The 24,931-nt window shown below is 35.8% G+C and overlaps 1 protein-coding gene across 1 annotated transcript in view; it reads left to right on the forward strand.

The window, feature by feature from the left end:
• The first annotated feature begins 9,298 nt into the window (after positions 1 to 9,298).
• LOC149813064 (agamous-like MADS-box protein MADS2) overlaps positions 9,299 to 24,931 on the forward strand; it is a 64,866-nt gene continuing 49,233 nt past the window's right edge. Inside the window, exons 1-2 of the mRNA XM_089991652.1 lie at positions 9,299 to 9,483; positions 12,790 to 12,868. Of these exons, the coding sequence (XP_089847778.1) occupies positions 9,299 to 9,483; positions 12,790 to 12,868 (264 nt within the window). The remainder of the gene's footprint in view (positions 9,484 to 12,789; positions 12,869 to 24,931) is intronic.

The following is a 24,931-nucleotide window of genomic DNA, read 5'->3' on the forward strand; positions in this document are numbered from 1 at the left end:
TCAAGTATTACAATACATTCAAATAAAATTTATGATCATTCACACCAAGTATTGCAATACAACTCACATCAAGTATTACAATGCATTTAAATAGAGGTTTGTAGTATAAGATTTTGCTCACTAGCTTGAGAATTCTTCCTCGTCACTAGTTTGACTTTCTTCTTCTTCTTCTTCTTCTTCTTCTTCTTCTTCTTCTTCTTCTTCATTGTTTGCCCATCCACTTGGTACATCATTTGGATCACATTCCTCTATGAATGTTTCATCGGCTAATGGAGATATGACATGCATATCATGCGCAACATCGTGACCATAAGCGAAGTCATAGACATCATCTGATTGATAGTAATCACTGTCTTCAGCTAACTCATCTTCCTGTAACTGATCATACTCGGGGTATAGTTTGGATTTCACCTTGCAAACTGCCCACCATTCATTTCTATCTGACTTTTTTATACTCGGATATGAAGTATAATAAACTTGTTGAGCTTGCGAGGCTAATATGAATGGTTCATATGTTCCAAACCTGGATTTATGATTCACCTCCACAATGCCTGAAGCTTTGTCGAGTCTTGTTGCAGTTGGATCAAACCAATGACACTTGAATATCGTAACCCTGTTATTCATGCCTAAGTAAGTCAACTCCATTATTTCCTCTATAACATCGTAGTAATCATGTTTATTTTCACCGTAGCTGCTACCCTTGACACACACGCCACTATTTATCGTTGATTTGTTTATACCGTAGTCTTTTGTATGGAATCGATAACCATTTACGATATACCCGTTGTAGCATTGCACAACTTTGGTCGGACCATTTTCTAAATCACATATTCCTTGATCTTTAACATCACCATTGCGAACCTACGCACAAACATAAACAATGATTGTGATCACGATCAATTAAGTAACTTAGTGTTGTTTATAAGTACAAAATTTATGTTAGCTTCTTTACCAACTGTTTCAACCACTCCACAAACTTAGTTTCACGTTCTTTTTGTACTTCTGCATCAGTGAGATGTGAAACTTCGTTTTGCAACTCCAGATCAAATCGTCTGCAAACCACAAATACTTATATTACCGAGCCATGTATCCACATATAGAACATAAAAGGATTTATAATTGAGTTGCATATACATATACTTACTCGATGTATGGGTCGATCGCTGAGCAATTAAAAAGAATATAGATGTGTGCTGCATCTTGCTCTCGATCTGTCAATAGCCTTGATCGGCAACTACCAAATGCATGCCCAAGTGGTTGAAATATCGACAGCTTGTCAGCTACAGTTACTTGTTCTCCATCATCGTTACGGGGCGGGCATGTGTAACGTGTTGGAATATGAGGTTCGAAGTACATAGATGAGAAATTTGAAATCTCTTCTAAAGTGTACGCCTCACAAATAGAGCCTTCTACTCTTGCTTTATTACGAACCTTTTTTTTTAGGTCGAACATGCATTTGACAAGAATATACATTTCAAATTTTAAATATCTGTCACTAAAGAGACAAATATAAAAAAATATATACCTTTCAAATGGGTACATCCATCGATATTGCATAGGGCCACCAACCCTTAGTTCATATGGTAGATGTATGATCAAATGTTCCATAACATCGAAAAATGTTGGCGGAAATATCTTTTCTAACAGACAAACAGTGGTGATGACAGAGTCCTCGAGATTCTTTACATCTGATACAACGACCTCCCGTGCGCACAATGTTCTGAAAAATCCGCTCAACTCAGACAATACCCCCCATATAGGTTTGTCTAACATATCATGGAATACTAGGGGTATCAATCGTTGCATAAAGATATGACAATCATGGCTCTTCAACCCATATAACTGTCCATCGTCAATCTTCACAGCCCGAGCAATGTTAGAGACATATCCATCTGGAAATCTCAGTTGTCTCAACCATTGACATACATGTTTTATTTGATCAGGTTCGAGCACGTACTTCGCCTTTGGTTTCAGTACTTTATCATTATACTCTTTGAGTTCCAATTCTGGTCTTTTACATATTAATTTTAAATCCATACTGGCCTTCAGATTATCCTTCATTTTTCCTTTAATATTCATTACTGTATTGAACACATTATCAAACACATTTTTCTCTACATGCATCATATCCAAATTATGTCGTATCAATAGGGTCGGCCAATACGGTAGTTCCCAAAAAATAGATTTTTTCGTCCAATTGTGATCCTTCCCAAATCCACGGAAGGGTGTAGGACTGCGGGCATCTGTTAATACATCTGGAAAGTATCGCAATCTTCTTAGAATCTCTATGCCAGACAATCTTGAGGATGTACCTTCCGTTTCAGTTGTACCTGCTTTAAATGCATTCTTTTGACGTCGGAACGGATGATCGCTGGGTAGAAATCGACGATGACAATCAAACCAGCAAGGCTTCCTTCCATGCCTCAATCTAAAAGCTTTGGAATCCTCCATGCAGTACGAACAAGCCAACCTCCCATGTGTGCTCCAACCAGATAACATACCATATGCAGGGAAGTCACTGATTGTCCATAGAACAGCGGCCTTCATGTTGAAATTTTGTTTTTTGTGGGCATCATACGTGGTAACACCGTCATCCCACAGTACTTTTAATTCATCAATCAATGGCCTTAGATATACATCAAGATTTTGGCCAGGTGAGGTCGGACCAGGGATCAACAGAGACAAGAAAAGATTTGGACATTTCATACACAAGCTTGGTGGAAGGTTGTATGGAGTTACAAATACTGGCCAGCATGAGTATGGAGTTGATCTACCCCCAAATGGATTAAATTCATCTGTACATAGACCGAGTCTAACATTTCACACTTTCATTGCGAAGTTCTGATAAGTACGATCAAAGTGCTTCCAAGCTTCAGCGTCAACAGGATGCGTGATCTTGTTTTCATCGTGTCGAACTTTATTTGCATGCCATCTCATGTGTTTAGCTGTCTTTGAAGACATATACAATCGCTGCAATCTAGGAGTGATAGGAAAGTAGCGGAGCAACTTGTATGAAACTTCCTTTGATCTCGTGCTACCATTGCCTCTTGTCTTTGGCTTGAACCGAGGATGCCCACATGACGGGCATGATATGTCATTTTTCTGCTCCTTGAAATACAACATGCAGTGCTTTGGACAAGCATCAATCTTTTTGTAACCCATACCTAGAGCGTTGACCATAACTTTAGCACGATAGAAATTTTGTGGCAATTTCTCATCTTTAGGCAACATACTCTTCACAATCATGCACAAACGGTCAAAACAAGATTGACTCAAATTATACTCGGACTTCAAATTCATTAGTTGAAGAACTGCCGACAAGATAGTGTGACTCTCACAACCGTTCCAAAGTGGCTCATCAGCATCTTTAAGTAAATCATAAAATCTACTAGCTGCATCGTTTGGTGATTCTTCATCTACGGCAGTTCTTACATCACTAGAACTCATAGCAGAACCCAGTTCTGTTCCTGCAGCATCAAATATCAAATTTGTATATGGATTATCGTGCACCACATTCACCCGTGCATCAAAATCGTTTCTAAATTCTTCTCCATGAAACGTCCAGTTCTGATAATCACTCACAAAACCCTTCCTGTATAGGTGATGTCTAACGCCATGAGGTTCTACAAATCGATTATTCTTACAAATCTTGCAGGGACACCTAATCCGACCTGTGGGATCTACCGTACTGACACTTGCCCTTGCAAATTCAATAAAACTATCGACACCATCCATATATTCATGCGATAACTCATTGTCCACTATCCTACGGTACATCCATTCACGGTTTGCAGTTATTCTGTTGTATGATGTTACGAATAATATCCTAACCAGTTAAAAGAGAACCATCAGAATGCTATGATGAAGAAAATATCAAATTTATCATGCAATATATGATGTCATACAATCACAAGAATTATGATGCATGCATTGATAACTTAATATTTTCATGTGCAAACTATTCATGACACAATACATTCATTTGAAGCATGCTTTCAGTATACAATTTCACATGAAAGACATAATCAAATTGAAAGTAACTACATGTAAGCATGGATACAATCACATCAAACATTGCAATACATCGAAATAATTCATATCAAACAAATGTCAAACATGTACCTGCAGCAAACACACTTCAATATCCCACTAACTACTACCATGCATAGCATGGACTCCGTACTCCAAAAATAAGAACACTTCTATTCTCATACATTAAAATCATGCTCAGCATGATCTCCGAACTCCAACAAAGCAGTCCTAGATATCAACAACTAAGTGAGTGTGTGAACAATAAAGTGTTACATTCAATAAATTAAATAACATGTGATGCGCTTGCATCACTTACTTACCACGGGTATTTACCCGATTTGCATTGTTTTTGTCACTTACTTACCACGGGTGGCGGGGCACAAGCGAGTTCCGTTGAGAAATCTGCAAAAAACACTGTGTTAAAATGAATATTGAAGCTAATTAGGGAAACACAAACACTTATGCAATGCAAAAAACAACTAAACTGTTGATGATATATCTAATGATGAAATGCGATGAAATAAAGTGAAAAAGAAGCATTGATGATATATTTTTTTAAACTAGCGTCTTCCCCTAAAAAAAATGGAGAAAAATTATAAGTGCACTCCGAACCTTGTTTTTGAAGCTTGAACATCAAATTGTAGTGAGAACTCGATGAAAAAACTAAAGGCTAATTTTTCAAATTGCTCCCATGTTTTCAGTATAATTCAAAATTGCACCAATGTTACAAAACTTTTCGCCCAAAGTAGGAAAAAAAAAAGAAATTTGATTCTTTCATGCTTGATGCATACATTCATGATCATCACCAAAGTGGAAAAAAGAAAAAAAAATTAACACAAGCATGTGGAATCTTAAGGAAGAAATGTGATTTTGATGATTCCAATAACAAACCAAGCAAAAGACCCACAACTTGAAGGTTTGAGGGACCAACGTGAGGGCGATGGAAGGATTGTGGATCTTGAAAACGTGCACACAAGGGACAGCGAACAGGCTGGCGATGTTGCGTGGATGAGCAAGACCTCAAGCCTGACTGAAGTGAGGAATGGAGGCTAGGCTGAGGTGAGCTCACCTCAGGGGAGGCTCAGACGTGAACCTGGCCCAGGCGAGGGCTCGACCCTGGCCTCAACGAGCACACCTTATGGCTCGAGCATGAGGCTGGCTCAAGTGAGGACTCACCTCAGGCTATAAGCCTGAGGCAAGCCCGGCTCAGGCGAAGCCTCACCTCAGGCCATGAGCTTGAGGCAAGGCAAGCTCAGGCGAGGTTCGCCGCCGATAGCCCGAGCTCAACCTCATCGGCCATCGCCGGGGCGTACAGCGTGAAGAAGAAGAAGAAGAAGAAGAAGAAGAAGAAGATGCAAGTGATTACCTGCGCGTCGCCGGGCGGTGGCGGGAGGTTGACGGGGAGCGGCAGCTGGCGAGCGGCGGCTGGCGAGCGGTGGACGGGGAGCGACGGCTGGCGAGCGGCGGCCGAACGGTGGCGAGAGCCGACGGGCGGCGGGAGGGAGAGGTCGGCGGGCGGGAGCAATACAGCGAAACAGGAAAAATAGAAAGAGGGATGGGATTAGGGATTTACGCGACATTTAGCGACGGCTTAGCGACAGAATGTTTCCGTCGCTAAGCCGTCGCTAAGCCGTCGCTAAATCAAAATACAAAAAAAATGACGGAATATATTCTGTCGCTACGCCGTTGCTAATTAGCGATGGATTAGCGACGACCGAGTTCCCTCTATAAATCCATCGCTAAAATGGTGTTCTTGTAATAAAAAGTAGCGACAAAAAATTGCAGTCGCTAATCCGTCGCTAAGTAGCGACAGATTAGCGATAAAAGTTGTTTCCTCGCTAATCCGTCGCGAATTAGCGACAGATTCTATCTTTAGCTAATCTGTCGCTAATTAGCGACGGAAAAAATTCGTCGCTAATTTCCGTCGCTAATTAACAATTTTCTTGTAGTGTTTGGACTATGGAAAAACTTATACAAAAAATCCTGTAAGCCATCATACATAATCATAAAAAGAAGGGAAGAAAAAAAGTTCCACTCAAGGGATGCTGGCCCGGTGGGGTGTGTGTGTATATATATATATATATATATATATATATATATATATATATATATATATATATATATATATATATATATATATATAGAGAGAGAGAGAGAGAGAGAGAGAGAGAGAGAGAGAGAGAGTAACCCGTATCTTCAAACGGGTAAAGTGTCTAAACATTTTTTGATACTTTTGCACCGTTGATAGTGGGCACAATCTGCGGCGCAATTTTTTTTTTTTTGACTTTTAGCAAGCCCAATTTTTTGTTTTAACAACGGCTAAGAACCCCTAGTTTTGACCCCCACAAATGTGCTCAACAAATTATATTTTGTTGACGCACAAATACGATTTTATGAAGCTTATAAAATTTGGCACATGGTAGGCAATTGATTTTTCAACCTCTTCAAAATCTTGTAAACAAAAAAATTAAATGAAAATTTTCAAAACTGCACATAAATTAATAAGACACACACCTAAATTTTAAAAATTGTCAAAAATACAGCTAAACTTTTCTATGGTTAATTAAAAAAGCCCAGACTTTACTTATGTCAACATTGCCGTTAAATTGTATGATGTAATTACCATTTTTACCTTCAATAACTGAGTGGATCCCTCGATTAATCTCCATCCAAATTTTAGAAGTAAACTTTTGCTGTGTAAAGTTTGATTTATTCAATTTTACCGTTCCTCCTTCATGAGGACCTTTGTCTTTTCAATCATTTGTTCCTTCACTAAAATAAAACACAAAAAAAAAAGTACAGAAAAGGAGTCCAGTGTGGATTGGGCCAAAAGAAGATAGATATCGTGCACAATAGCAGGGGAAAGAAGAGAGGCAATGGCTGAAGAAATGAAAATATGGTGGTGGATGGATAGAGAATCATGGGAGAAGAGAGAAATAGTGATGGTGGTGTGAGAAGGAGAAAAAAGTGGGGATGGGTGGTGATAAAAAAAACTGGTGGTGGTTGTGGGCAGCAGCTAAAAATAAAACAGAAGGATGGTTAGTGGTGGTGGTGGCAATGGTGGAGGCTGCTGCAGTGGACGAAAATTTCGTCAGCTGTGGCCATGGCAGAGAGAGTGGTTGTGGGGTTAAATTAGTAAATTTCGTCAACTTAAGTTAATGTTAACGCTAGTTAAACGAACAGAAACAAAGATTTGTTTAACGGGACAAAAATTTAGGTGTGTTTTTTTAACAATTTTCAAATCTCAGGTGTGCTTTTTATTAACAGTAATAACTTAGTCTCGTTTTTTGAAAATTTCTCAAAATTAAAAGTATTTGACATTTTGCTACAATCGCTTGCATATACATTTGCTACACTTGGGATTCATAAGGTTGAAAAATCAATGGAATGGTGTCTACTGTGCTGAATTTTCACCTCCCAAAAAAAATCATATTTTTATGTCTAGAAAACATCCACAGTCAATTGATATTATTTTGACCATGCTAAACATACCCATGGAGTCAAAATTGGTCAACGTACGGTCAGACTAATTAAGGAGTCTGGTCATTATAAGATTGATCTGATCGGCTGAAGCACCACAAGATCCAAAACCGTATCCAGTTCCACATTCGGCCCATGATAGAGGATGCAAGGCCCGACCCGACCCGACCCGACCCGACCCGTACTTGGTTCCACATTCTCCACCCAAATCGGAGGGGATGCTGAACCAAACCAGTTCAATTCCTCGCTGATCCGTGATCCTTGCAACGTTTTTACGTCTTTTGGGGAAAGGTGGCAACGGACACGTGTCTTGTACTCAAGTCCGTCTCTGCAGACGGCCGTACAGAGAGGGAGCGGTTCTCCTCGTTGAAACTAACTGGGACCGTCTGCAGAAGCCTTTCACATTGACACGTTGCGGTCGCGTTCCTGTCATCCGTTGGTTAAACGCTTTTCTGGATTGAGAAATCCCTAGTTTCCTACGCAGCTATATGAGTTGTTACGTAGATGCCCTTAAATATACGTTAAATAGCCAAATTGCCACTAAACCACTGGCCACGGTTCATGTCCTCAATCCTGATTGCCATTAACAAATTTTGCCTACCTTATGGCTTAAGAGATGACAAGAAAGCCCCGTACAGGGGTGCTTGTTTGGATCTTGATCCAGATCCAATAATATATAGATCCAGTTTCTAGATAGGTCCCTGTGAATGTGTCAATGGCAATCAGTCAAAGCTCCAAAATGCATCCATCCAAATGGGTGGGTGGAATTGGTTGGCTAACTTGGCTTGTTTGGACCCAATTATTGCTTGGACTTATGGATCAGGCCCCTATTGTTAGCTCCTCAAGGTCAGAGATAACATGGTTAGTGATCTAGTGAACTGAGTTTAGACAGGGTATCAATGACATACATGATTCTCTCTCGTCAGCGGCGCATGACCGCGGGCTTGACTTGGGGTTGGCTCAAACCTAGCACTTTAGTGCAAAAGAGAAATGCTTTGATCAAGTGATCTAAAAAAGTGGTCCTAGGGTGGGTGAACCCCCTTTGAATGGTCATCCGAGGCTTGGCTTTGGGGTGTCACTTAACAGCACGAGGCCCTCATGAGTGGGGCCCAAGTGGGCAGTGCTGGCTCACATTAATTTGCTCTCTTATATGATGAACTAAAGTGTTTAGGCAAAAGTTGGGTTAGGTAGACCCTACCAGTTACACACCATTGGGTTTTGAACCTGAACATAAGTTGACGTGCACTAGCTGCTCCTACCAGACCAGCAGAGCTATCGTTGGTAAGAAGTGTTTTTAATTGCAGGTGTTCACGAGGAGTTGATTTCTGGATTGATATTAGCTTTGTCTGAACGATGAATCATTAGAGGGTGGTTTGGTTATCTGGCATTGGGGAGGGGTAGTTTGGTCATAAATAAAGAGTTAGTGGAGCAGTCCACTCAGGGGAGAGCAGTGCAAGGATGTTTAGATGGTGGGAATGGGCATCCCCAGAGAGAGAGAGAGATTTGCTTGTTTAGCTAGAGGCCTGTAACCGGTTGACACGTGTGAGATAAGGAAAAGTATCTTAAAAAAATTTCCCCATGACACAATTTGCTTTATCAAACAACACATGAAAATACGTGCAAAGTAAAAGCATCACGCCACAGTACTATTTGTGATGAATCTCTCTCTATCTCCTTTTGGCTTTTCTTTCTGCAAGAAGGAAGGGTTTGGCAAAACATAAATAAGCAGCAAGAAATAGAATAGAATAGAAACAAAGGGGAAAGAAAAGAAGAAAAAGGGAAGGAAATGGGGAGGGGGAGGGTGGAGTTGAAGAGGATCGAGAACAAGATAAACCGACAGGTGACTTTTTCCAAGAGAAGGAACGGCTTGCTCAAGAAGGCATACGAGCTCTCCGTCCTCTGCGATGTCGAGGTCGCCCTCATCATCTTCTCCAACAGAGGCAGGCTCTATGAATTCTGCAGCACCTCCAGGTCTATCACCACTCTCTCCTCCTCCTTCATCTGCTCCTTAACAGCAAAAAAATAAATGACGCTCATTTGATCTGTTTTTTATTATATATATATATACTATCGTTTTTGTTGGTGGTTCAGGTGGTGCAAACGGGCTTTTTCTAGAGATATTCCTTTTTTTTTTGTCACCCTCTCCAAATCTTGGTCAACTTTTTCTCTTATATGTGCCTTATGTTTAGATTTACGTGGTACATGATTTTAGCATGTGTTTTTTGCACCGGATCTGGGAGAAGCCATGTTAGAGGAGACCGTGTTAATGATATTCCATATCCGACTGTGAATGCAAGATTGTGATTTCACATTCTTTTCTTTCTTCTGTTCTCCTCCATGGATTGTACTGATCCATGTGGCAAGGAGTCGTTTCTTTTTTCTTTTTGGAAGGAGATGTAGAAAGGATTTGTAGGAGATCCATTTTAAAAGATATATGCAAAGGTGAAGTTTTTGAGATCCAGTCCCCATGCTCATGACGTGCACAGAAAATTTGCTCTTAGAGGCACCCCCAAGTGTCTCTTGGTGTTTTTCAAGAGGTCTATGATAAAAAACAGTTTTTATTAATTATAAAAGCAATTTCCCATGCTTAAATTAAGCATATAAATTTATAGTCAAGATCCATCTCTCACTAATACGTAAATATAGTGATTTAATCTTTTTCGTCAGGCTATCTAATGTCTATTGGTGCCATTATTGACGATATTTACTTATTATTAAAGTAATTTATTGTTGATGGTTGTGTTTATTTCTTGACGATGGTTGAAGAATAAAAAATATAATCTTTAGTTCGGTTGGAAAAAGTTAAAAAAGTATCATGATATGAGTGTACTTGATAGAGAGAAACCCTAAAAAGTGTGTTCTGAAGAGTTCGATTGGAACTATCTTGTACTTTTGATTGGCTCTCTCTTATGTGACGAATCGAGCCCGAGTTCAACACGTGCATCGAGTTCTCGAAAAAGCAGCCTATACAGTACTTGTGGTGTTATTTCTTGGTCACTTGTTTTTTCAACGAATTAAAAACATATGAATCAATGAATAGGAAGAATTTCTTGGTCATTTGTTGTTTCTCTTACCTGGCATTACTGTCATCATCATCAACACCACATCCTATTTGTCACTAGAAGGCAAAATTTTCACTCTGGGGGAGCTTTTAAATATGTTTATATGTTGGAATACTTAATGAAATGCGCAAGAAATTTTGTCAAATGGTTTCATGTCATGAGGTGTATAACGTTAAAACTTATACGAAACCATTTATATTTTTGATGTTTTGTTTGGATGCTTGACATCAATAGATGGGGTCATTCAGTTTGTTTCTCAAAAGAAAAAACAAAGATAATAATGCTTTATTCTATGGATATTTTAAGCATTTCACAAAAAGAAATTTTATATATAGTTTTTCCGGTTATTGTTTACAGTACCTAAGTGAACATGACGCTACTGTGCCTACCAACGTAATCTCTGTACCTATACATGCAAAACTAACTTCGGCATGCCCGGAGATTATTTAGGTTTCCTATGCCTAGTCTTTGTTTTGGATAATCTTCTATGTCTAGCCCTTGCCAATACATGAAGGGCCAGAATTTGGTTTTCTCCAACGTCGTAAAAACCTAAAAGTTGATCAACAAAAAAGTTTTCTTCTCTGCTAGCAAAACTGGTTCTCATTTGTAATGCTTAGATATGACTTCAACAAGACTCTCTCTTTATCTCTCTCTATTAATATATATATGTTGTATGTGAAGAGGTCCTATTCAAGTAAGGTCATTGTTTGCAAACATAAACTGTTAAATCGTTCAAGAGGAATATTGCATCCGATTTTTCCCTTCAAATATTTTATGTTTAAGAATTTAATATTTAGAACTGATATAAAAAATGACAATTGTACAAAAGCATGCATACCTGTGCATGTGGGCATTTATGTACTCTGTTGTGTAATTTTTTAAACATCCTCGCTCGTTCATAGGTTGTAGAATTTTTAAAGGTGGAAGAAAATATTTGCCATGACTAATTTCTCTAAATCGTTATTTTGCCAATATATAAATTTTCCCTTGTGCATGAGCGTCTTTGGCTTGGTTAAACACAAAGGCATTTAGGCAGGAGGCCTTTCCTTGCAATATTTGGGGCAGAATTTTGTACTATATGCAGTGATCAAAATTAGCTGCTATGTTCAGCCATTGCATAATGAATTTTATTTGTGAGTTTCATTCCTTTTAGCTTGCAATAGCGCCATCATGCCTTTTGGGGTTTAGACTGGTAAAGACCATCAAATTCTTTGTAGTGTTCTCATGGGATTCGTCGCAATTCTTCTATAAAATGCTTTAACATTGAAGTGGCATGCAGCCAACTTTTTTACCTTTCCAAATTTAAGTTTCAAATTCTAACTTAAATGCTTGTGGGCCTTGTTGGCGTATCTTTAAAACAGAACCAGAATGTGCAAATGATACATAGCGGTACACACCATGGACGAAGTGAAGTGCGGGTGCTCGGCATTCTCCTCAGCCTATCGATGCCCATAATGAGCCTAGGCCTTCAAGTCGATGGTGAGCAGGACCTTGAACCCAATAAGAAAAATGAGGACACCTTGCCTACCCTCATCAAGAAGCCATGCCTCAATTTATAGTGGGAGGAGAGTGGCGGGTTACATACATGGCATTCATGTATGTGAACCCTTCACATGCCATATTGAATGTGAACCCTTTCACATTCACGTAACCCCTTTCCCATTAATTCCCACTAATCCCTTCATTAGTGTCAAACCAGGTCACACATAGGGTTGGACCCAAACCAAAATGTCCAACATGCCTATCTTCTTACTATGATTAATTTAACCGTTAATGCATAATTTCTTATATTTATGATGAATGTCATTCAAACATATACACACCTAATATGAGCTTAGTACTTTTGATGAGATTGCATGATGCAGATGCTTCGGTTGAGATTAAGCCTAAAGATCTAGCATGTGTTATTATGCTCTACTTGGTTTGTTAATGCATGTATTACCGGAATAATAAATTTTATATTGTTCAACATCAAGCATAATTGAAAATTGTAACTTCTTCATTCTTGGATTTATACTTTTGATGAGGCATTGATGATGGCTTAAAAGGAATATATATATATATATATATATATATATATAGATAGATAGATATCTTAGTGCTCTTAACATTTGATCCTAATTTATATAATTTGTATGGGCAACTGTTGATCATTTGCAATTAACTTGTAAACTATGCACACATCTAATGTTTTCAATTCCTTTTGTTATTGCAGTATGCTAAAAACATTAGAGAGGTACCAAAAATGCAATTATGGATCAATAGAAGCTAGTGTACCATCAAGGGAGACACAGGTAAATGTTATGCATTTTTGTAATTATCAATTTGATAAGTAAAAAAAGTAACTCTTTACAACACATATCTAAGCTAGGACTCATGTTTCTAAATAATATAGCACAAAGGGTTTTAATTAGACTTCATTCAAAATAGGTAATTGTTTATGCACAACTTGGCTAGGGATAGCTCATAGTTTCATAAGCCTCCCCTAAATAAATAATTTTGAATTTTATTCTTTTCAAGTTGTGTCATTTATTGTTGTTGAGATTAGGAGACATTTAATTCCTCCAATGGACCTGACAAAAATATTTTTGACATGGTGAGATTTCTCAAAATCTTCTAGGTCTATATAGCTTAATGTGAGTTATTGAGACTCTAAAAGCTTAACCAACCATGTTACTTGGACACTGACATGAGTTTCGGTGTTGGACACGGGTACAAAGTACACGACACGTTGGGCTTTTGTAAACATGTATATATATATTGTTAAAGTTTGCTTCAATCAATCTTAGCAAACTCCTTTTTTATTATATTTTGTTTTTTTTTGTCATAATGAACCCATGGATATTATCTACATGTTGTTTTCAATAGGAACCATCTTTTGGATTGTCAGAATTTGACTTGTGTACATGTTTTTCTAGTAATGCAAAAATCAATGGCTACAAATGCATCAACTTTTTGACTCAAAAAAACATGTTTTTTGTTAAAAGAAAACATCATTGAATGTTTGATTCCCACTTAATCGACTATGTTGAAGACATCTATGAGGTTAGATTAGGTTAATATAACTTGCATCATGAGATCCCAACTAGATTGTAGGTACCATTGATTATACCAAACATATATATATATATATATATATATATATATATATATTTATTTATTTATTTATATAGATATATATATATAGAGAGAGAGAGGTTCTTCTATGTAGGAAGGAGGTCCGCCAACTCTTTTACATGGAGTTACAAAGAGAAAGTAGGCCAACCCCACCCCTTTTCACAAGGTGGGGATCCCATGAATCAAGGAGAGAGAAAGAGAAAGGGGTTTGCAAGTCCAACAATCTATCTATACCTAACTTCAACCCGATATGGGCAAAGTCTACAACTAGGTTTGACACTTCAACATCTTTATGTATAAAATGAGAGAAAAAATAATTTATATATGGTAGACACAAATTTGTTCAACATTAAACACTTATGTTTATGACAACCAAGTGTTGAACATGTGATAGCAAAGTGTCCATTTTTCTTGGACACTTCTATGTTAAATAATGTCGTCTCTAGGAGTATTGGTGTTTAAAAGTTTCTCTAAAACTGATAACTTAGCACAGTTGACCAAGCATGAGTAAGACTCAAGGTAATCATTTAAGTTATTTAATCTAATTTTAGGTTGTTTTGGATTAAAGTAGCTTGTGTTCTTTAGTCACAAAATAGTAGATATATTAAAACTTAGAATTAAATGAAGGTCAAGATGCAACTAATGTAAATAAAGGAAAGAGCATGAATACATAACAAATACAAATTATTGCAAAAGAACATTGTATCTTTCAAACATTAAACACTATTTACATCACAAATGTCTCTATTCATGACCTATTCAAATTTAACTTAAAATGCTTAGTGTAACAAATAATATGACTAGGTTTCTTTAAAAGACAACTTTGGCTCATATTATTTCACACTAGCATACAAAGTTGCCTATACACACTAGTGTTTTCTATAGATAGCAACAAATTGGTTTATGTTGTAATCTCAAAAGCATATTTACTTTTAATATCTCTACTTGCCACAATTCAAAAATAACAACATGCCTATCTATTCAAATGCAGTTGCTATGGTCCCAGTTTGTCCAAACAAACCTATTCATTTGATTAACATTTCAATATTGAATTAACTGAAATTAGTGAGTGGCCTAATTATGATGATAGTTTCACCATATTGTGACAATTTGACTCTTAGAAGATATTAAGGAATGCTAGAATGCATCAGAAATGTGATAACCCAATTGTGCATAATTCTATACTCATAGTACATAGTTGAGTATATAATACATGATGTACTAACAGTTTTTGGTGTTATTTAGCAACAATGGTGATATTTATCACCTTATTGCATTTCTAATCAAGCCTATGTTGTCAGTTCAATGAAACATTTTGGTTTATCAAAACTAAACTTCAAGTTGACCATCCACTTATATTGGAGTATCAATATAAAACATTAATTTTCCATCAATGTTTAGCTAAATCAATGTTAAATATTGAAAAAAATCATCTACCTAAATTGTTGAAAAAGGAAACTACATTATAAAATGTTATGAAAAGGCAAAAGTCAAAATCACATACTCTTAGGCTTAAGTGAAATAAGAATTGATAAAGATTTCTCTTTCTCTGTAAAAAGAAAAAGAAAAAGAAGCAATAAAGTCAAACAAGAAACCGATCGATAAGCATTTGGAAAGCTAAAGATATTTTTTGTTTTATATTTTAAGTTCTTGAAAGATTCAAACAATGATATCATAAATATGTAAGTCTACAATTTTTCTTCCTAACATATCTCAACTCTTAATGTTTATAATTATAAACTCTTACGTACATTACACTATTACAACTAATATAAACTCATAAATTGATACAAAAACTACCCTAATAAATAGAAATTAGTATGTGACTTTTGTTAGAGATATATGCATGTAATTTATTATATCTGCATCAATTGGTTCTTATAAAATAGAAAATCATGCACAATCAGGCTATATATGTAAAGAAAAAAAGTTAGAAAAATGTTACAATGGAATTAAAAAATTACTAGATGAAAATGTCAAAGGGTTGGAATTTTAGGATTTGAAATAAGCCACAAATGAGAAGTTTAAAATGATTAAGATGCGTTTTTATTAGTAGATTACATTATATTTACCCTTAATAAAATAAACATTTATTATAATTTATGATAATATTATTGTAGCAGTTTATTTCAACTAATTTAGATGAAAAACTTAACTACAATTGGTAAATTAGTCATAATATTGAGAAACTAAGATTTGTACATGTGTATTTGTATATTTTGCTTATATAAATTCAATGCAAGAAATTTTTTCATTCTCTCTTAGTCATGATCATTTTTAGCTTGGTATCAGAGCATGATACTTGAGTCAACCTACCCAAGACTTCCAATCAATCACCATCACCATCCAATTCAACATGGGTGCTTAGCAACAATGAAGTGAATAAGTCTTCTACATATATATATATATATATATATATATATATATATATATATATATATATATTATCTGAAATTCCACTAGAGGGGGGGTGAATAGTGAAATATGATTATGATCGATAAAATAAAATAATTAAGCAATAAGGCACAACACATAAAACACAGAAGTTATACTGGTTCGGTCAATATCCAGACCTACATCCAGTCCCCAAGCAAACCACTTGAGATTCCACTATAACATCCGAGTTACCGGATAAATAGTACAACACCCTCTTCCCAAGAGGTCTTCTTCTCTCAACAGAGAAGGGGCACACCCTCTTCCCAAGAGGTCTTCTTCTCTCAACAGAGAAGGGCAACACCCTCTTTCACAGAGGTCTACTTCTTTAAACAAAGAAGGAATACAGTGAATAACAGAGTTACAATACTTCCTATAGAACCTTCAGAATGATATGAATGCACGAATGAAGGATTCTAAGAATGTTCTGTTTTGTCACTCAGAGGATACTCTTTGTCAAAGAGCTGGACTTGACTTTTTCTCTTTTCTTTCTTTTTCTTTTTCTTTTTCTCTTTCTTTTTCAAGGCTCTCTTTTTCAAATCACGAATAGAATATTTTTCTCTTTGTAAGCTCACACGTCTATTTCATTCCTCTTCTTTGAATAGTTTATGTGTGTGTGTTTATATAGCTCATAAAAAGTAGTCGTTACATTTTGGAATTGTAACTTTTTGAAATATGAAATGTTATGTCTTTTCAAAAATATCTTTTAGAGAAGATCAAGAATGCCTTTTTCTAGAAGAGTAAGATAGAGGGTACACTAGTCGTTGTAGTGTTTTAGGTAATACATATTTTATGTAAGAAAGTCTATTTCTTACAATAGTACATTTGAACGTTGGGTTGTAGTTTTGTTTTTATTCTAATTAATGATTTGAGGTACATTAGTACTTCTTTACTTTAAATGAGTGTAAGTACTATGAGTGCTTTGAGATATTTATATGTACATAGTCATGTCAAGTATGTTCTTTATGTAGTGTATTTTAAAGTCTCCAGAGAGAATGAGGATCCAAAAAGAAGGTCGACATTCTTTGGGAAGGATATTTAGAAGTGATTTGTTACAGAAGGTATTTAATGCTTTATAAAGAGAATGATGACTTCAAGTAAGTCGACATTCTATAGTTATGAGAAAAAGTAACTAGAGTCCTTTAAAAACATATTTTATTTGTTTTTCTTTTGTGTAGCCGATTTATGTTTTTGTCTTCTTCTTGTATTAAGGAATATTTTAAAGAAGATATCTTAAGTCTTTTTTTAAAAACATATTTTATTTCTTTTGTGTAGCCGATTTATGTTTTTGTCTTCTTCTTGTATTAAGAAATATTTTAAAGAAGATATCTTAAGTCTTTTCAAAAACATATTTTATTTGTTTTTCTTATGTAGCCGATTTTATGTTGTCTTGTATATAGTGTAAGGTATAATGACAAAAGGTCTTTTTCATAAAAGGTTGTAAGAAGGTACAATTATTATATGACAAAATATCTTTTTCATAAAAGGTTGTAAGAAGGTACAATTATTATATGACAAAATATCTTTTTCATAAAAGGTTGTAAGAAGGTACACTTGTTGGTTTTCAAAAAAAAAGAACCTTTTTGAAACTATTGTATACTTTTGTGATATAGTATGTATGAATGAGTATGTAATATGCAATATGCAAGTTCCTGAAGGTTCTGTTACATATGACTCTAAAGAAGAAAAAATCTTCATCTTGAGGTAGCCGATATCTTCATTTGAACTTTAGGAAAGCATGGCTCATCAAGCTTTTTCTTCAAGGAGTATGATTGCACCATAGTTGTACTTGAACAGGAAGTCTCCATCCTTATTGGGTGAGATATCCTTGCATCAAATACTCGTTAGATGTAAGGCAAAACATATTCAGTCATAATATAACATTATTTCAAGAGAACATGTTATCATATCATACAAAATCAAATAAGACAGTGTATCATATTATGTGACATCAAAACCGAATTTCTCAACATTCTCCCCCTTTTTGATGATGACAAAATATGCTCCCCCTGTCCAAAAGACATTATGCATAGAAATAATAATATGATAAAAATGTGAAATAATGTTTTTCCAATAATGGAGACAGGTTTTCTCCCCCTTTGTCAGGGACAAAAAGGAGGGATCAGAGTAAAAAAGTTATTACAGACTAAAAAAAATGCGTCTAGCTCGAAGGTGGAGAAGGTGAAGTTGTCCGGTTGGCACGATTCCGCTTGCGAGTCTGCTGCAACAGGGCTTGATTACGAAGGATTCGATCTTGAGTTTGCTCGATATCCATCATAGCAGAAAAGTAATTGAAGGAGGACAGTGGATCTGCTTCATCAGAGCCGGGCATGTGCAGGGACCTTAGATTGAAGGTGGTAGCATCGAGGACGTGAGAGGGTCGGAGGATGACTTCGTTGTGAAGTGGTACTTGGAAGTATTTGAGAATGGGAGTTATAAAACACCCAAAAAGAAGAGGCTCAAATTTCTGATAACGAATAAAAAGGTCGAAAATAATGGATGACCAATTTATCGAAAGAGAAGAAAGGATTGCGTAGATAAGAAGAGAGATTTTTCGAGGAACTAATCCCTGGCGGGGATGCTTGGGATAGAGGTTGTGGAGAAGAATCTGGGCAAGTAGCTGAGCTTGAGGTTGGAGATTCCTCATGTGCCACGGAAGTTGGTAGCAGTTGGTGCAAAGAAGTATTTTTCGAAGTACCGATCGGTCGATTGGTACTATGGCGTTAAGGTCGGTACCGGTGGAAGGTAGATTTAGAATTCTACCTAGGTCGGAAGCATTGAAAATCATCAGCTGTCCTCGGACTTTGCTGGTGATTGAGGTTTGTTCATGATCAGAAGAGAAGTTGGTATAAAACAGTCGAACTAGTTCAGGATAATAGGCGGCTGGGGATGAAGATCCTATGAGAGGTTTGAGTTCGGGGAGATAGGTGTCTAAGTCGAAGAACATGAAGTCGTCAAAGTTGATCAATTTTCCTTCATGAATGGGGCGAGAGCAGAGTGAGGTGTAGGTGTGAAACAAATCAGGATACCTTAGATCGGCGGAGGTGATCACATTGGTAGAAGAGGAAGTCATTTTCGAGTATCTTGAAAATAAAGGACTAGGAGAGAAAGGAGCTAGAATCGAGAGAAAATTTGTATAAGGATAGAAAAGATCGAATGGAATGGTAAGAGATGAACCAATTGATTAAATAGAAGGAAGAAAATAATTGTTGATATGAAATGAGGAAATGCGTGAGTTGTAAAATAAGAGACTCGTGAATGACAAATCAAATCAATTTTGGAAGAAAGTGTATTATATTAGCATAGATATTAAGAAGGACATAGTTTCGAAATAATTTTTCTATATATATGTAACAAATTTACTATGGGCAATCCTGTTGGATAGTGAGAAGAGTCATGAATTGAGTATGGAGTGTCATATTAAACGTAAGAGAAAGAATGATTCAAGAGTTTTTAAAGTGTTTCGTGAAGATCATGAGGAATAGAGAGTGAATAATGGCCTAATAAGAACAAACAACTTTTTCAAGAATTTACTTTATGTGAAAGCTTTCCAAAATCGTGAAGAGGGAGTTTGGAATAGGACAAACATGAGAGTATGAGGAAATGCAATAATTTCTTATTTAAGAAGTGTATATTTTGATATACGTGAAAGGAGTGTGAATAGATATAAAGGAGGGTGATACGGATATGTAAAAGAAATGAGAGTGGTCATAAAGGACACCAATCACTTGAAGTTGGATAGAAATTGTATGACAAAAGGTGGAGTGAAGGACAAGGTTTTAATGAATCTCGATTGGAGAGAGATATAAAATATATGAGAGAGTCATGGTCACGGATGAAAAGGAACTTCGTATAATGTAGAGAGAGAGATAAAATGGTGATACAAAACGTACAAGTTTTTGAAAAGAGAATTTTACAGTACTTTTTCGTAAAAGATGTAAACCATGAAGAGATGATAATAGATTGTTCTTAGGCTATGATATAATAGATGATATAGTAAAAATTTATGTGAAATATAATAACTTAAAAGGTGGTACGAGAGGATAATCATTTGAATTTTTCATGAAGGGCATTAATGTCTTAGTGAAGTGTTGATAAGAGGAAAAGAAGACATGATAAAAATAGAGTGTACATACTATAGGATATAACAAATGATATAGTAACATTTATACGTAAAAAAAACATAGCAACTAGATCTTTAGAAGAAGAAGGTAAAAAGAACCACAAAAAAAAACATCATTCGATTTTGACTAAAAATTGAAAAGTAAGATTTCTCATAAAATAATATGTTATCATGTTGAAGGTGAATCAACTTATCGTAAGAGAAGTTTTCACAAAAGGACAACAAATAATAAAGGAGATATGAGATGAGTGATGTGAACAATGTCATGATAGCTTTGAATATAATTAGTTCTTATGGATATGAGTGAAAGGAGATAGGACAAGGAATCATTATGGATGTGTACTTGAAAGATGACAAGTTGAAAGACATAAAGAATGTGTCTTATAAGAGTTTTAGAGTATACGTGAATATGGAAACCTAGTTTGACTAACAAAAATCGATAAGAAGAAAAAGACTTTTAAAATAAGATTTTAACAAAACTTATAAGAAGTATTATATTAAGTGTGATTAATTTATAAGTCACTTAGTTTACATATTCCTAGTTCTCTTCTAATTCGTGTGAAGTCTTCATGTCTTAATGGTTTAGTGAATATGTCTGCTAACTGTTGATTAGTGGGTATGAATTCTAGTTTAATTATGTTGTTTAAGACTTGTTCTCTTAAGAAGTGGTGTCTTATTTGAATGTGCTTAGTTCGTGAGTGTAAAATAGGATTCTTAGATAGGTTTATAGCACTTGTATTATCACAAAAAATAGTTGTGTTTTCAAAATTTAAATCAAAATCTTTTAATGTTTGTTTCATCCAGATAACTTGAGTACAAGCTAGGCTAGCAGCAATGTATTCGGCTTCAGTAGTTGATAATGATACACAATTCTGTTTCTTACTGAACCATGATACCAGTGAGTGCCCTAGCATGTGACATGTTCCACTTGTGCTTTTTCTGTCAGATTTACTTCCAGCAAAGTCAGCATCACTGTATGAGATTAGATCAAATGTAGAGGATTTTGAATAGAATAATCCAAAATCAACTGTGTCTTTTAAATATCTCATTATTCTTTTTACAGCTTTAAGATGTGATTCTTTTGGGTTTGACTGGAATCTAGCACACAAGCAAACACTAAACATTATATCTGGACGGCTAGCAGTTAAATAAAGAAGTGATCCTATCATACCTCGGTATACCTTTGTATCAACAGTCTTACCATCTTCATCTTTGTCCAACACAGTAGTAGTGCTCATAGGAGTGGATTTTGAAGCAGTTGAGTTCATGTTGAACCTCTTCAGAAGTTCATGAGCATACTTAGATTGGTTGATGAAAACTCCATCCTTGGTTTGCTTAATATGCAGTCCAAGAAAGTAGGTGAGTTCTCCCATCATACTCATTTCGAATTCCTTCTGCATGGACTTAGAAAAATCTTTACAGAGAGTGCTGTTAGAAGATCCAAAGATGATGTCGTCGACATAGATTTGAACAATTAGGGTATGATTATCCACTACTTTGACAAATAGTGTAGAATCTGCTTTGCCAACAGAAAAACCAGTTTTTAATAAAAAGGTTTTAAGTCTTTCGTACCAAGCACGAGGTGCTTGTTTCAAACCATACAAAGCACGTTTGAGTTTAAAAACATGATCTGGGTATTGTTCATTTTCAAATCCTGGAGGTTGTTTTACATAGACTTCTTCATTTATAAAACCATTTAAGAAAGCACTTTTAACATCCATTTGAAATAATTTGAAATCCATATAGCTTGCATATGCTAAGAGCATTCTAATAGATTTAAGTCTAGCAACAGGAGCAAATGTTTCATCAAAGTCAATACCTTCCTCCTGGTTGTATCCTTGAGCTACTAGTCTGGCCTTGTTTCTTATAACATTACCTGTTTCGTCTAGCTTGTTTCTGAAGATCCATCTTGTCCCAATGATTGGATGATCCTTTGGTCTCGGCACAAGATCCCAAACGTCATTTCTTTGGAATTGATTCAGTTCTTCAGTCATGGCTAGCATCCAGAACTCATCAATGATGGCTTCATCAATCTTCTTTGGTTCAAGTTGAGAAATGAATGCCATGTTTGCAATCCGTTCTAGCTGAGCTCTAGTTTGAACCCCCTTTGTTAGTTCTCCCAAAATCTGCTTTTGAGGATGATCTTTGATATCGACAAAGGTTCTTTGGTGATCATCTTCATTAGACTTAGCTGTGTTATCTAAAAATAAATCTGTACTTTCAACATCATCATTAGTTTGTATATGAACAGATTGATCAATAGATTCACAAAAACTAACATGCATAGATTCTTCAATAGTATTATGACACTTATTGAAAACTCTGTATGCTTTACTATGACTTATATATCCTAAGAATATGCCTTCAACAGATTTAGCATCAAACTTATCCAGGCTATCTTTTGTGTTTAGGATAAAGCATTTACATCCAAAGACTTTGAAGTAGTCTATTCTTGGAGTTCTGTCATAGAATAGTTCATAGGGAGTTTTATTTAATAAGGGTCTAATGAGAACTCTATTTGTTATATAGCATGCAGTATTAACAGCTTCTGCCCAAAAAGATTTTACAAGATTATTTTGTTGGAGCATAGTCCTGGCAGATTCCTGAAGGGTTCTATTCTTTCTTTCTACTACACCATTTTGAGGTGCAGCTCTAGGGAAGGCAAAGTTATGAGAAATACCATGCAAGTTACAAAAATTTTCAAAGAGTTCATTTTCAAATTCTCCTCCATGGTCACTACGGATTTTAACAATAGAACATGATTTTTCGTTTTGTAATTTTTTACATAAGATTTCAAACTTACAAAACGTGTCACTTTTGTTTTTCAAAAATATTACCCAAGTAAATCTTGAGTAATCATCTACAATGACAAAAACATATCTATTATGATTAAGGCTAGCTACCCTAGAAGGACCAAAAAGGTCCAGGTGGAGAAGCTCTAAAGGTCTTTTACTTGAGATGACATTTTTTGATTTGAAAGGAGATTTTGACAATTTTCCTAATTGACATGCATCACAAAAATAATCCTTTTTAAAAGATATGTTGGGTAACCCACGTACTAATTTATTTTTAGCTAGTTTGGACATGTATTTTGAATTGACATGGCCCATTCTCATGTGCCATAGATGTTGAGTGTCATTATTAGCTATAAGACAATGTTCTGTGATGTTTTCTAGGTATAGTTCGTATATATTATTCTTTCTTATACCTTTTAAGATGATGTTTTCATTTGTGTCAGCTATGAGGCATGCATCATGATTAAAGCTAACATTATAACCTGTGTCACACATTTGACTGATACTTAGTAGGTTATGTTTTAAGCCTTTAACAAGGAGAACATCTTTGATAAGAGGTTTGTCTATGTTACCAATATTTCCAATACCAATTATCAAACCTTTGTTGTTATCTCCAAAGGTGACGGTTCCTCCTTCTTTATGATGAAGAACAGCAAAAAGGTCTGGATGTCCTGTCATGTGCTTTGAACATCCACTATCTAGTATCCATCTGTTCTTCTTTGGAGCCTGCAAAACATTAAGTAAATCTTCTTTTTGGTACCCAATCGGGTCCTTTTTTGTTAGACTTTGGAACCCATATCCATTTGGATTTGGGTTTGTCTATCTCTTTAGAGGAGTTAAAAAGATTATCAATATAATACTCCTTATTTGGTTCAGATGAACTTTTCACAAATGTGGTCTTTTGATTTATACAAGAAGGTTTTTTGAAATGAGAATAGCCAATCCCATTCTTGTAAAAGGAGACCTTCTGAGAGGTTAAGAGTTTATCCAAGTTCTCTTTACCTTTAGTAAACTTGAAAACCGTTTTCATGAGGTTCTCAGTTTTACTTTTTAGCTCTGAAATTTCTACTTGCATATCTTTAGTTTTGGAGCTAGTAGAAGAAATTTCAGATATAAGCAAAAGATTTTTCTTTTTCAACTCAGAATTTTCACTGCTGAGCTTTTCATTCTTTTGAGAAAGCTCTAAATTTTCAGATTTTAAAGCTTTATTTTTGAAACTCAATTTTCTAGATTCTTCAAATAGTTCTTGAAAAGCATCTAGAAGTTCTTCAAAGGAAAAATCAGAGATTTCACTTACCGAACTTTCGTTTGCCATGAAGCACATATTTGCAGTTTCAGCTTCATCATCACTTGACTCTTCACTAGTGGATGGTTCTGAATCATCCCATTGAGCATGCAGAGCCTTTTTCTTGAAGAACCTCTTCTTTGGTTCCTCAGTCTTGGACTTTCTTTTGAGAAGGGGATAGTCACGTTTTAAGTGCCCTGGCTTATTACACTGAAAGCACATGGGATCTTCTTTAAGATCTTTTCTTTCCTTGTGCCTATTTGGAAGTCGGTTCCTTCTCATGAAGCGCTGGAATTTTCTGGTAAGCAGCGCAATTTCTGATTCTTTATCTGAGTCTTCATTCTCAGATAGGGCTGGGAAAGCTAGAGTTTTCTTTACTGGTTGCTCTTCTTCCCTTCTTTCTTTCATGTGGACTTCATAGGCCATAAGATTGCCTATTAAGTCGTCCAATGTAAGCTTAGATAAATCTTGAGCTTCTTCAATAGCAGTGGTCTTTCTCTCCCAATCAGTTGTGAGAGATCTCAAGATTTTCTTCACCTTTTCAGTCTGGGAATATGTTACACCCAGAGATTTGAGATCGTTGGTGATGTTGGTGAATCTGGTA

This window comes from Nuphar pumila, chromosome 16, assembly GCF_984573655.1.
Source record: "Nuphar pumila chromosome 16, dmNupPumi1.hap1.1, whole genome shotgun sequence".
NCBI classification, from domain to species: Eukaryota; Viridiplantae; Streptophyta; class Magnoliopsida; order Nymphaeales; family Nymphaeaceae; genus Nuphar; species Nuphar pumila.